At 36.4% G+C, this 12,709-nt stretch overlaps 1 protein-coding gene across 1 annotated transcript; it reads right to left on the reverse strand.

Moving 5' to 3' along the window:
* Positions 1–3,476: 3,476 nt before the first annotated feature.
* On the reverse strand, positions 3,477–11,037 carry LOC147394823 (putative boron transporter 2). Its single transcript, XM_086453159.1, has 12 exons — positions 9,588–11,037; positions 8,978–9,060; positions 8,686–8,878; positions 8,461–8,599; positions 7,532–7,697; positions 7,230–7,396; positions 6,705–6,878; positions 6,475–6,570; positions 5,700–5,837; positions 5,293–5,612; positions 4,092–4,356; positions 3,477–3,996 (listed from the first exon to the last, which is right to left on the reverse strand). Exons 1-12 carry the CDS (start codon positions 9,689–9,691, stop codon positions 3,703–3,705), a joined length of 2,139 nt encoding a protein of 712 aa, XP_086309285.1. The 5' UTR covers positions 9,692–11,037; the 3' UTR covers positions 3,477–3,702.
* Between the last annotated feature and the right edge of the window lie 1,672 nt (positions 11,038–12,709).

The raw sequence follows: 12,709 nt of genomic DNA on the forward strand, positions 1-12,709 counted from the left end.
GAATTGGGCCTACATTATGATTTGTCTAATATTTTGAAAATATAGGTTTTTTAGTTTTTTGTCGACATAACATAATATAATTAATTTTAAAAAAAATATAGGAATTTGTGATTTTGCATCTATTAATCTATATTTATAATAAGAAAAATCAAATAAATTCTTCGTCAATTTTTTTTATTTTTCTAAAACCAAATGAATCCGACACCATAGATCTATTTAACACAATTTTTTTCAAAGCATCTGCAACATTATTTTTCTCACCGAAAATATGCTCTATGGATCAATTTGCTACTACAAAGGAGTCGATTACACGTACAAGCTCTAACCCAAACATTGTAATCCCAAAGGTAACCTTATTCGGAGCCTAAACTACTATTTTGAATTCTTTTTTATAATGGTTTTCTTTCTGGCCAAATCACCTATTTTTAAACATTCCGCCAAAGCTCTGATTTTTGCAACATTTTTCGATGCATGACCAAAATAAAAGCATCATGCCCAAAAGAGATTCCTTGAACAATCTCGAGCAATACCCCCTCCTCCTGCTTTGTCTGAATTTTAAACGATGGAACCATCAATATTTAATTTAAGAGCCGTGCTAGAGTGACTTCAGCGGGAGACACCTTAACATGGTGGTTTGCGCATGTTTGTAGATGCGTTTTACTTGTATCTCAGAGAAACACATCTATGTGCATGCGCGCGCCACCACGTCAAGGTGTCCCCCATGTGTTCCCACTGAGGTCACTCCATGATAAATCTTAATTTAATGCAACTCTTGAGCGGCTTCAACCATTCAATAGTTAGGTGTCTTTTTTTTTTTTTCAATCTCTTTCCAGAAATCCCAAAAACAACAAGACATATTGAAGATGACTTGGGAGGGGGCTTTTGCGAAAAATTCAAATTCATTTCCTTAAGCCATGATCTTATAGACCAAAGAGTTTTAAAAGCCGATGGATTCTCTTCATCAAATATAGTTTTGTTGCGGATTATCCAAATAGTCTAGTATGGTATCCATAGTGAAGCTTTAGCTAATAACCCAATTTGAGATATATTTCAAGTAGAAAACCAAATCAGAAGGAAGGACAGTGTGATCTATGAAGCCAATTGGGCAATCAAACCAGCTAAATACCCCTTTTCCAATATTTCGATAAAGACAATTCATATAAAACATAGACATCATAATAATTTCACAAGATACATTAAAATATTTGAATTAGAGCACGTCAATATCTTATCCGATCGTGTCAGTTTTATTTCAAAATAATTTGATGGAACATTTTAGTATCAATCAATGACGTAAAGAAACATAACATCGACACCAAAACATTCAATATTTCAAAAGTATTATTGATTTTCTTAAAATATTTTGAGTTGTACACTTAAATATTGCATGGAAACACGATTATAAATATTGACTAAGTTAAAGGGTCCTCCTGAATGAGGTATCTCTACCGACCAAATGAAACACAGATAAGGACAGAACCCTTTGTTAGGGTGGGGGTTGTGTAGGTGTCTTTATGTCTTGTTATACATCTCAACCTATGAACTTTGAGTGGGTGCTCTAAGCTTTCCCCCTAGTGTCATTATTTGGTGGTGCTTGTCATGGTGCAGTAGGTGTACATGTATGATGCATGGATGAGCTTGGCAAGAGAGGACTGATGAAAGCTCTCTCACAACTTCAGACTCATTCCAAGACTTCAAGGTATGAGGTCCCATGTCCCATCCCATCTATTTATTTCTATCACTACAACTAGCCTGCAAAATTAAGTAAATTTTGGGGTTATTTAAATATAGCCCTCTAGATTTGCTGAATATTTTAAGATGCCTCATGTGATTTCAAACTGATGAGATACTCCTTTACCTAAATCATCACTATTACCTAAATACTCTCTCCTTCAACCTATGGACTTTTCTCCCAAAAAACCCATTGTTTTCAAAATCTTTAATCTTTAGGATAATTTTTTTGTTATATACTATTTGACTTCATCTTGAATCAACCAACTGTAAAACCCCTGCAAAATTGATGATATTAGGTTTACCCCCTCCCTTACAAAATGCTTGGTTATCCCTTGGTTGAAAGTCAATGTCCTATGTTTTTTTTTATATATAACCCCAAGTGTTTGGCCTAGTGACAAGCATAGCCTTGATAAGTTCCTCAGGAAGGATAGGTCATGTGTTCGAAACCCTATGAAGCTATGAATTCCTTGGGCCACCCTCCAAGGTCTAGTTGACCCTCAACTCAATCAATTGCATGCAGGACTTTCCAAGGTGCTGGTGCATGTGACCGTGGGATTAGTCTCGCCCGGAGAGTGGGGATGCCCACAATAAGCTTTAAAAAAAAAACCTTTTTTATTATTATAAATTAACTATGAATATTTGTTTTTATTTAAATTTTGATTTAATAATTTAAGCTTAGTAGAGTATTTTAAAAATAAATCAAAATTTCACCATTAATTCTTTAACAAAAAAAAAAAAGGAGCATTGTATTTTTAGGAGGGTAAATCTAATATCACCAACTTCTCAGGGGGCTATAGTAAAATATGTTGAAGACAATTAGTTCAAGCTAGGGGCATTTATGTCTAAATCATCCTACTTGGATACTTTCACCAGACAAAAGTACTGTAAGATGTAACTAAGAGGACAAGAATAATGGGACCCATAAGTCTCAAGCATTTAGTGATAGTGGAAGTCATGCTATTCCACTACCTTGTGTAACAAAGCCAATGAGAAGAGCGCCCACCAATCTCATTTCCAAGTGAATGACCTTTAAAGGACCGTAACATCTCTCATTTAAATGTTCAGCCTTAAGATCACATTGATTGATTGATCCCAACAGTCCAACCAAGAATGACCACATTAAACATTATAAACAGATTAATATTTTTTTTATATTAATAATGTTTTTAGTTAAAAGTGATATATATTTTATTCAAAAAAAAAAAAAAGAAGTGGTCCTTAGAACCCTGAGGAAGACCTTTGGAGTATGGAGTGACTTCACCTTGCTAATCACTGACCCTTTATCTATCATGAAAAAAATAAAATGATTTTTTTTGCTTAGCAAGCAACATTAATGGTAGTAGTAATTAATAGGTGAAAGTGGGTTTGAAATAACTTATTCTACCTTGAAATCAAGTTTTTTTTTTTTTTAATGACTTTCAGTTGTTCCCTTGTCATTGTTAGAGTTCTTATAAGTTTTAAAACAAGTTAATTCATTTGTATTTGCAAGTTAAACAATAAAACATAGGTTAAACTAAACCACTCAAATAAACAAAACCCAAAAATACCACCAAGGGTTAGTTGAGATGGTAAGGGCGACTGGGATTGCTCCCCAGGTCACACCTTCGAATCTCTCTATATGCCCCTCGTTGTACACGTGTAAAGTGGTTGGTTCGTGTGGCTCGCCAAGGCAAAAAAAAAAAAACAAACAACAAAACCCAAAAGACCAATTCTTCAACTAAGCAAGATTTTTAAGGAAGACATTTAAGACAAACAAATTTTTCATTAAAATACCATACTTATGTTCCTCTGCTCAGCCTATTTTGGGGATACAAGAAAGGTGACACAACCACAAACAGAATATATCACTGCTACATGTTAGAAACAAGAACAGAAACCACACACTGACAAATAATACATTTGGAACATAGAATTAAACATGGCCTCTTGAGCACAACAAATGACTTGCATGGATTTATGGCTTGGATTTTAACCAGGAGTTGAACCACGGGAGTTTTGTCCAAGCCGTGATAGTTGAGGACTAGGTGTTTGCTTCACATAACGTGGGCTACGCTCCGTCCTTAACTCACTCACACTAGGACTATACCCCTTCTGTGACATCCGTGGACTATAGACAGGCTTCATTTCATCCTGTGGAGTAGAAGTTGAACTTGTTACTTTTGGACTACATGTATGGCGTATCTCACCGCGGCTTCGTGTTATAATATCATCAAGAAATTCTCCACCGTCTATTTGACCACTCCTCATTTGAGCATCTTGATCCTATCATGTACATATATATTACGTGATGAGTACATTTGAGCTAAAAAATGAGCTACATCGAAGGAAATATATATATATATATATAGGGAGCTTACATCTAATGAGAATGTTATGGCAGGGGCTTCTTCATATTCTGCGGCGTCCAAGTCTTGAAGATGGGCTCCTTTGAAAAACTTGGGGAGGACATACTGCCTTACGGGAACTAGAAGCATGATTAATAGCGGGAAAAGTACCCCGGCAATAGGAATCCAAGTAAGTCCAAAACACAAAAGCAAGTAAACCGTCTGGAATAAGGTGAAGGTTGCAATCGTCTTGAAGGGCACTGTCTCGATGAATGTTGCATGATACTCCGCCAATGCTCTGATAGATTTAAATAATGGAGATCAGCGATATGGCAATATAGCGGCATCAGAAAAGCATGGATCTTCTGTGGGCCATCACACCAAAAAGTGGTCTGATTGATTATTTATAGCCATTGGATCTGTTCATTGGGGGCTTCAAGGCCCCTGATGAAAATTGCTCAAATCAAAATGGCTAGAAATTATCAATCAAGCTGATTTCAGTATGAAGGTCCACAACGGGGTGGGACAAAAGTTTGCGAGGGCCGAATGAGTGTGCCAGTATACATGGTACGGTGGAAGGGGTGACATGTGTACCCCGTAGGGTTTGTAAGGTGCTCTTTGGTAACCAACCAACTGCTCCAAAAGACCGATCTGTTGGAGAGGGGAAGAACTATGAATATATGAGGGTCACAGAGCTTAACTGGGGTATGACTCAACACTCACCCTCACCCACAAGGGTGGAAAGTATTGAACCTGTGACCTTTACGAACCTAATGCTCTGATACCATGTTAACCAACCAACTATTCTAAAAGACCGATCTGTTGGAGAGGGGGAGAACTATGAATATAAGAGGGTCACGGGGCTTAACTGGGGTATGACACACCCGAGAGTGGAGAAAACTATACATTCAACACTCCCCTTCACTCATAAGGGTGGAAAGAATCGAACCCGTGACCTTATATGAACCTAGTGGTCTGATACCATGTTAACCAACCAACTACTCCAAAAGACCGATCTGTTAGAGAGGTGGAGAACTATGAATATAAAAGGGTCATGGGGATTAACTGGGGTATGACACACCTGAGAGTAGAGGAAAGTATACACTCAACACTCTAAGAGGCCCAGACACCCAAGGTATCAACAAAAAAATGAGGTAAAAGACAGATAAAAAAAATTCTATTAACTTCAGCAATAAAAGGATTGAACAATTAAAAAAATATGATTGGAACTTACTTGTATCTTCGGCTTGGAGCAGTGAAAAGCAGTAATATTCTCTCCCAAAACTGATTCCCCGGCAAGCTTTCAATGGCCATGAAGGCAAAGTAACCCCAAAGAACAGAAGTTGGGATCTTCTTCAGAACAGGCATAGCAGCAAGGCAACCACCAACCATCATTGCTTGAAGCAAATTGCTGAGACGCTGTTCTTTGACCTCAATGGGCAAAAGATCATCAATATCCTTCTCCACATTAAACACAGACTCATCAATTGGGGCATCTATGTTGCCACTACTTGAAGCCAAGGATTTCGTGGATTCTTTTAACTCTTTCAGTCCCTGATCGAAGCAAAAAACATCAGGATAAAAGATAAAAATATTCAAACTAATGACGGTGTTCAACACGTAAAATGTTGCTTAATTTACCAGGCCTGGTGGAGTTTGATAGACTAATGGAGTCTGCATTTGATGGTATGCTTCCTGCATGTTTCCGTACAACTGACCCAAGCTAGAATTTTTACTGATACTTTTGCGGACCGTGGATACAAGCTTGTTGCGCAAAAGCTGTCAGGAAACCCAAATTAATTTATAGCATATCAAGCAAAAGAATATATATATATATATATATATATATATATATATATATATATATATATATATATATATATGGGGAATGCTACCAAGACCTCATGGGGATGTTGGCATTCTCCACCACATTCACTTTTCAATAATACCCTACCCGTTTTGTTTTTGTTTTTTTTTTTTTTGTGAAAAAGATGAGGGTATGATGGTCTTTTATATAATAAATGTTTGTTGGCGCTGATTGTCAAAGCATTTACTGCAAACAAGGCATTTAAATCTAAAGTTTAAAATGCCCTCAGCATTTTTTTACGTAAAAGACCAACATACCCTTGTCTTTTCCACTAAAAGACAAAATGAGCAGGGGTATTATTGGAAAGTGGATGTGTTAGAGAATGCTAACGTCCCCATGAGGTCATGGAATTTAGCATTTCCCTATTTGGGAAGATGGAACAAAGATTCCTATTGAGTGGGTATGAAATCATTATGTCCCATCTAGACGTCTCATTGGCCAAAAGTTCTCTAGATTGAATGAGATGATCTATCACATTTTGCAATGTTATTGGTGGTTAGACATGCTACATTAGTGTCTACATTATATAAGATTATAATTCAATGTTACCTGATGTTTCAGAGTAGCCAAGCTTTTCGTATGCATCGGAGATTGTGGGATAACACCATTGGAAGGGGGGATGCCAATGAGCCCACATATTATGGTCTTCTCATAGAGCACAATAAGGATCAGAAAATAAGCTATGTTAAGTGCATGAAAAATGGACTCAAGCACGCAATTTAAATTCTAGTTCAATCCTTTCAACTAAAAAATTAACTAAAAGTCGTGAAATAGCTTACCAAGAAACCCAAAAGAAGAAGGTCATAATGGAAAGATGGTGGCTTCTTAAGATTGAACTCTTTTTGTTGAGCAAGTTGAGATGCAACACTATGATCAAAGTAGTAGAGCACTGCGATCATGGTGGCTGGGATAAATGCTCCAAAAATATATATCAGCGGCACATCCAACATTTCCTGCCAATCAATTGACCATTTAATTTCTACAAAGCTTTGGTCTTGTGGTCATAGCAAGGATCCAACCAAATAGAGTACATGGCCACTACTTTCATTGATGCAAAAAATGATTATTTTATTATTATAAAACAGAATTTTCCCCAACTGTTTCTTTTGAGCCCCCACAGGAATCTACAAAAAGCTTTATTTCAAGGTGGGTGCAGGTGATAACTTGTGAGTCCGACTTTGAAGCAGCCAGGCTGCTTCAAAGTTTTTTCTACCAAAGCTTTGGATGGTCTTGTGGTCATAGCAAGGATTCAACTGAAATGGGAGAATGAAAATAATATAATCATATATATGATTGTAAAGTACCTTGATCACAGTCCAATTTGAGTAAGCACCAGGAGACCACGGATTTGGGCTGAAGAGGCGCCTTGGGATTCCTTTTGGAACATCATTAACTGGTATATAAGATACAGCAGTCCACACAAGCACCATAAGTGGGACTCCATAATCTGCAATGAATCCCCGTAGCCAACCTACAATTACAAACACATATGTTAGTTAGACATCTTAGAAAGAGAAATAAATTTCAAAACCCATAATCCATGATATAAGATTATGCCTATGTTCCTTTGTAACACATTGTTAAGAAGTTCAAATTAAGTAAGTACCTGCCCCATAGCGCCAAGATCTAGCTTTGCGGCTGCTTAATCCGGTAAGAAGAAGGGCAAATGACAGAACCAATGCAAACATTCCATTACCAAAACGCCACGACGGTAAGAGTGCTGTCTGATTGGGATCTTCTCTCTCTGGTATGCGGAATTCATCCACAAGTCCCTAATAGGATGCAATTCATGAGCTTCAAAGTAGTGAACATAGAAGATGACAATTGACATTCAATCTGAGAACAAATTAGTATGATCCCTCATTTATAGGTTACCACAACAAAGGAAATTAGTCTAACAACCTTAAGAGGATTTGCTGGAGACTGAGACTTAAACTACCCTCATTTCCATGGTGTTAGTTTCACCAATATGGTTTATGAGTCTTTCCCATATGTTAATGATCATATCTATTAACCTTAGTTCCTTAAAAGAATTCATTTATATACACCCCCCCTCCCCCCCACACCACAAAAAAAAAAAAAAAGGATAAATAGATAAGGTCAAAAATATAGTTGAAGTATATATTATGAATGTTAAATAAAACCAAGGAAAAAAATGAATTTGGCTTTTTTGTTTTGGGTAAGTTGGTGGGTTTGTAAAGCTTGCAGCACATGAGAAAATTTTCCAGTTTTTTTTTTTTTGGGTATAAAATAAGGACATATTCGATGGTTGCGTTTCATTTCAGGGTGTACGACTACCATTTAAAGTTACATTTATCTCTTTTCAGTTTGTGAGAACAATTGAAAGAGATCAGGTGCTATGGTGTTGCTCTTGTAAAACAAAATGACGTTTGTTTCCTTCATTGTGGATTTCTTAGTTCTAGTAGTGAACCGGATTGACTATCGATGGGCGTATCCAATATCAGGTGAACTATGTAAATATTCGCATACTTTCATCGAATACAACCATAAAGAAAGAAAATAAAGTATCCTCACCCGAATAGCTTGCTGCATAAAAAGCATTGCTATAAGCATACCAAATAGCTCACCGGCAACACGAGTGAACCTATTGATAATGGAGCACGCACCCAAAATTGCTAGCAAAAATAGTAGGATTGCTGTCCACACGCAAACCCTGAAAACCCAACCAAGAGAACAAAATAATTCACTATGTGTCTTTGAGTATCAAGGCTGGAGATGAAGTGTTTCAGGTATACATACCATCCTGTCCAGGCCAAAAAAAGCTTTTGCCCCAAATCTTTTCTGTCCTTCACAAAGTCGAACATGAACGTGTACATAAGCACAGTTGGCTCAGCAACCCCAAGTATAAGCAATGGTTGTCCTCCAATAATTGAGTGTATTATGCCACAAAGTGCTGTTGATGCAAGTGTTTGGACCGCGGTTAAAGTACCATCTGTACCAACAAATCATAAGACACATGTTTTAAAAACAAGTCTATACAACAAAGTAGGAAGGAAAGAAGAATATTGCTTCTACTAGTCTGCCCTCTTACTTGTATTCCTCTCCAATTGCTCTCCAAAAGATATAACCGGAATTGCTGAAGCGAAGAATATGTATGTCGTGGGAGCAAGGATCCTGGATTAACCAAAAGGGTGTTATACTTCTATGAAATAAATGTTAACCAACCAACTACTCCAAAAAAACAATCAGCTGGGCTTAAGTGGGTTATGACACGCCCAAGAGTGGAGGAAAATATACAGTCAACACTCACCCTCACCAATTAGGGTGGAAAGAATCGAACCCATGACCCATGCAAACCTAGCGCTCTGATACCATGTTAACCAACCAACTACTCCAAAAGACCAATCTATTGGAGAGGGGGAGAACTATGAATATAAGAGGGTCACGGGGCTTAACTTGGGGTATGACACACCCCCGAGAGTGGAGAAAAATATGCACTCACCAATAAATACTAATATTTTCAAGATTTGATTCAAGTAATAGACTGTACAACACAATATTGTCCTTAAAACTGAGATGGGTAGAGAGAAAATAAAGTTGATGCAAACTTTGGATATAAAATGAGCATAATAAACCCATATATCATAATCAAGCACAAAATGACAGTACCATGTTCATGATGGAAGATGAGCTGCACAAACCTGAAACCTGCACGAAAACCACCAGACCAATCTTGCTTGTAGCACAACAGTCTTCCTTCAAGGTCATTCTTGATCCCTCGAAAGGGCACAAATGTTTCCTCCATGATAATCTGCTTGTATTGTAAATTGTTTTTTTTTTCTTTTTTTCTTTGACACACAACTGAGACAATAGAAAGGACTGAAAAAACACTAAACTCGGACGCAGAATTACATGACTCAAGAGGCCATTACGATACTCAAACTAACATCACCAACGAAAAATAGGAGAAACTATGGGGCTGAAGAACAGGAATAGCTGAGCAATAAACGATTTGGAACGAAGAGCAAAATAGGATTCATTATTATCTATGTTATTAGCGACCATTGAATTGGTCCATGAATTACTCTATACATAAATGAACCTTTACATATTGAAGAGTATAAAAGAATGCTGTATGTGTATGTTGTGTTATGCTAGGAAGAATAAATGAATTGATTAGGAACTAATGTAAGATTGTGCACATCAGTAATGCTAGAGAACAGAGTTCATTGGGAGTTGCGACGGTCGTAAATTAACGAATACTCTCCATCTTCTAAGAACTCAACTAACGGATAGATTCAACAGACCTAAGATCCATTCTCTCTCCTTTCAACAATCAGAAGGATGTACCCATCAACTGATTACAATTACAAATACAACCAAAACCAATTGCCCCGGCAAAACCGAAATGCATCAGAATTTAAGAGATTAGTTACATGGTCTGACTCTTACATGCTAGAACTCAACAGACAATCCTCCTTAGATTCAAATTTCAAAGGTCCACAGACAAAGAACTCTGAAATTAGCGGAAACCCATGGTTGTAAACTGAATTTAGGATGGATTAAAACAATTTGAAGCAAATGGGCATTAGCTAATTGGAAATCGAAAGCCTCGAAATCTAAAGACAATTGGCACAGAGATCTCTCTAGGTCCTTGATCGCAAGGGCTTAAAAATCCGAAACAGTGAAATTAGCGAAAACCCATGATCACAAACATACTCAAGATTATAAAGAACAAATTAGAGCAAATGGGTATTGCATAAAAAGCCTAAACAAAGTGATTCAAAGAAATGAGCACCAAGAACACAAGCAAGAACTCTTCCTCCTACCTTACATGATTCACAAACATAGAAATACCCTTTGAGAAACTAACAATCTAAGAGCTTAGAAACAAGAAACCCAGAATATAAACCTTCAATTACATAATCTATGAGAACAGAAATCCAAGAAAACAAGCAAAATGGGGAGAAATCAAGAGAAACTAAGAAGAAGATTACATGAAACAGGAAAGGATTGCGATTTATAAACATGGAGAACCAAAACAAGAGAAAGCTAGGTAGAGAGAGAGGGTGAGAGAATCGTCAGGAACACAAACTCTGCAAATGGAAGGTTGGTTGTGCGCAGGAGAGTGTGAGGTGACTAAGCATGAATGGTTCTTTATTTGAGTCTAAAAAAATAAAAATAATCGAAAGGAACAGAAGAGAAAGGGACAGTGAAAACAAAACTAACTAACTAATTATGGTTTTTTAGTAAAATTAGTAAATGTGTCACATTTTTCTAACCTGCACCTCTACAGAGAGAGAGAGAGAGAGAGAGAACCAAAAGCTTCTGTACTAAACTATGTAGAAAGTAGAAACTGAAAAGCTTGGACTTTGGAAAAACAAAAAATGGCCAAGTAATGGAAATATTCAATTGAAGTAAGAATCTTTTTATTTTAATCTTTTTGTGAATATTTGGAGATATTCCCAATTTTTTCAAACTAATGACATATACCTTGACCGTGGTCCTTTATTAAATACTAAAGGAAATGACCTATATGCCCTCATTTCAACTCCTTGCAAATGCTCTTGGACTTTTTTAGAGAGAAAAATGCTAAAGTGATTTGAAATAACATTCAAAGTAACACTACTAGACTACAAAGTGTTCAAAAAATCATAGATGCTTTTTCTCAAGATACAAGTGTTACACTCAAGTGTTATTTTGAGTCACTATAGCAAGGTTCTATTTGAAACACCGGTGGTCTCGGACCTCTAGAACACAAAGTCGCAACTTTTAACCCTTATCTTAAAAGTAGGGTAATGTTTTTGGAGAAGTTAAATATGATAGATTTTTGCAACAAAAATCAAGGATTTTTTGGAAAAAGATTGAAGGCAAGGACAAATAAGAATAAAAAAAGATCAGAGTTCGAAGGCAAAAGATTTTTGGGAGGAAAAACAAGAGGTTTTGACTAGAGTTTGAAGATGAAGGCTTTAGGTCATTTTTATTGGTCTCTTAGACAGGACCTTGTTCAAGGGATATTCCTTCCTTTGAAAACATGCAAATATTCACTAAAACCAAGAGGTTATACGTAAATCACCTCAATAGGTATCCACGGTTGAATTTTGTCACTTAAAACACATTAAAGTAATATGGGAGGAAGCTAAACAAAAAGTTGATCGAAAAGAATTAAAAACTGCTCAAGAAAATTAACTCTCTTAAAGATCACATTTACTTTTTTAGATCACTTAATTTGCAGGAAAGTATTCATTCTTATGAGCATTGTTGTTTGAAAGGAAAGTAAAATTAATACGGACGAAGACAAATATTGTAATTGAAGGTATGGTCCAAATAAAATGGAGTGTATGAAAGATTGTGTTGTGTTCATTCGGTCATTTTACATCATTACTTTGTGCCGAAACACTCCTTATTGTTGTCATTGTTAGCGTTGGTTGTGTAGGCCCAAGTAATATGATTGACTCTTTTTTGGTATGATTGATTTAGACATTCCCTAGGCCTTTTCTCATATACTATAATGATGTGTATACCCTCACCTTTAATCTTTAGAAGAAAAAAAAATCACTCATAACTAGTCATCTTCGATTTTAGAGTATAGTTTTTATCCTCAGATTTCAACCTTAAGATTTATTTTCTTCAAACCTCAATAATAAAATAGAATGTTCAGAGAAGTACAACGATGTATTTTCTACTTAGAAGAAAGAAAGAAAAAAAAGATGTATTTTCCCAAAATTAGTCATATTTAACTTCTTAGGTAAAATCTTCTACCCTCGTCTTTAACTTCAAATTCTACTTATTGCAATCGAGAAACCTCAAGATCAAAGATGTC

The sequence above is a fragment of the Akebia trifoliata genome, chromosome 9, assembly GCF_017979445.1.
Source record: "Akebia trifoliata isolate Shusen 1 chromosome 9, ASM1797944v1, whole genome shotgun sequence".
NCBI classification, from domain to species: domain Eukaryota; kingdom Viridiplantae; phylum Streptophyta; class Magnoliopsida; order Ranunculales; family Lardizabalaceae; genus Akebia; species Akebia trifoliata.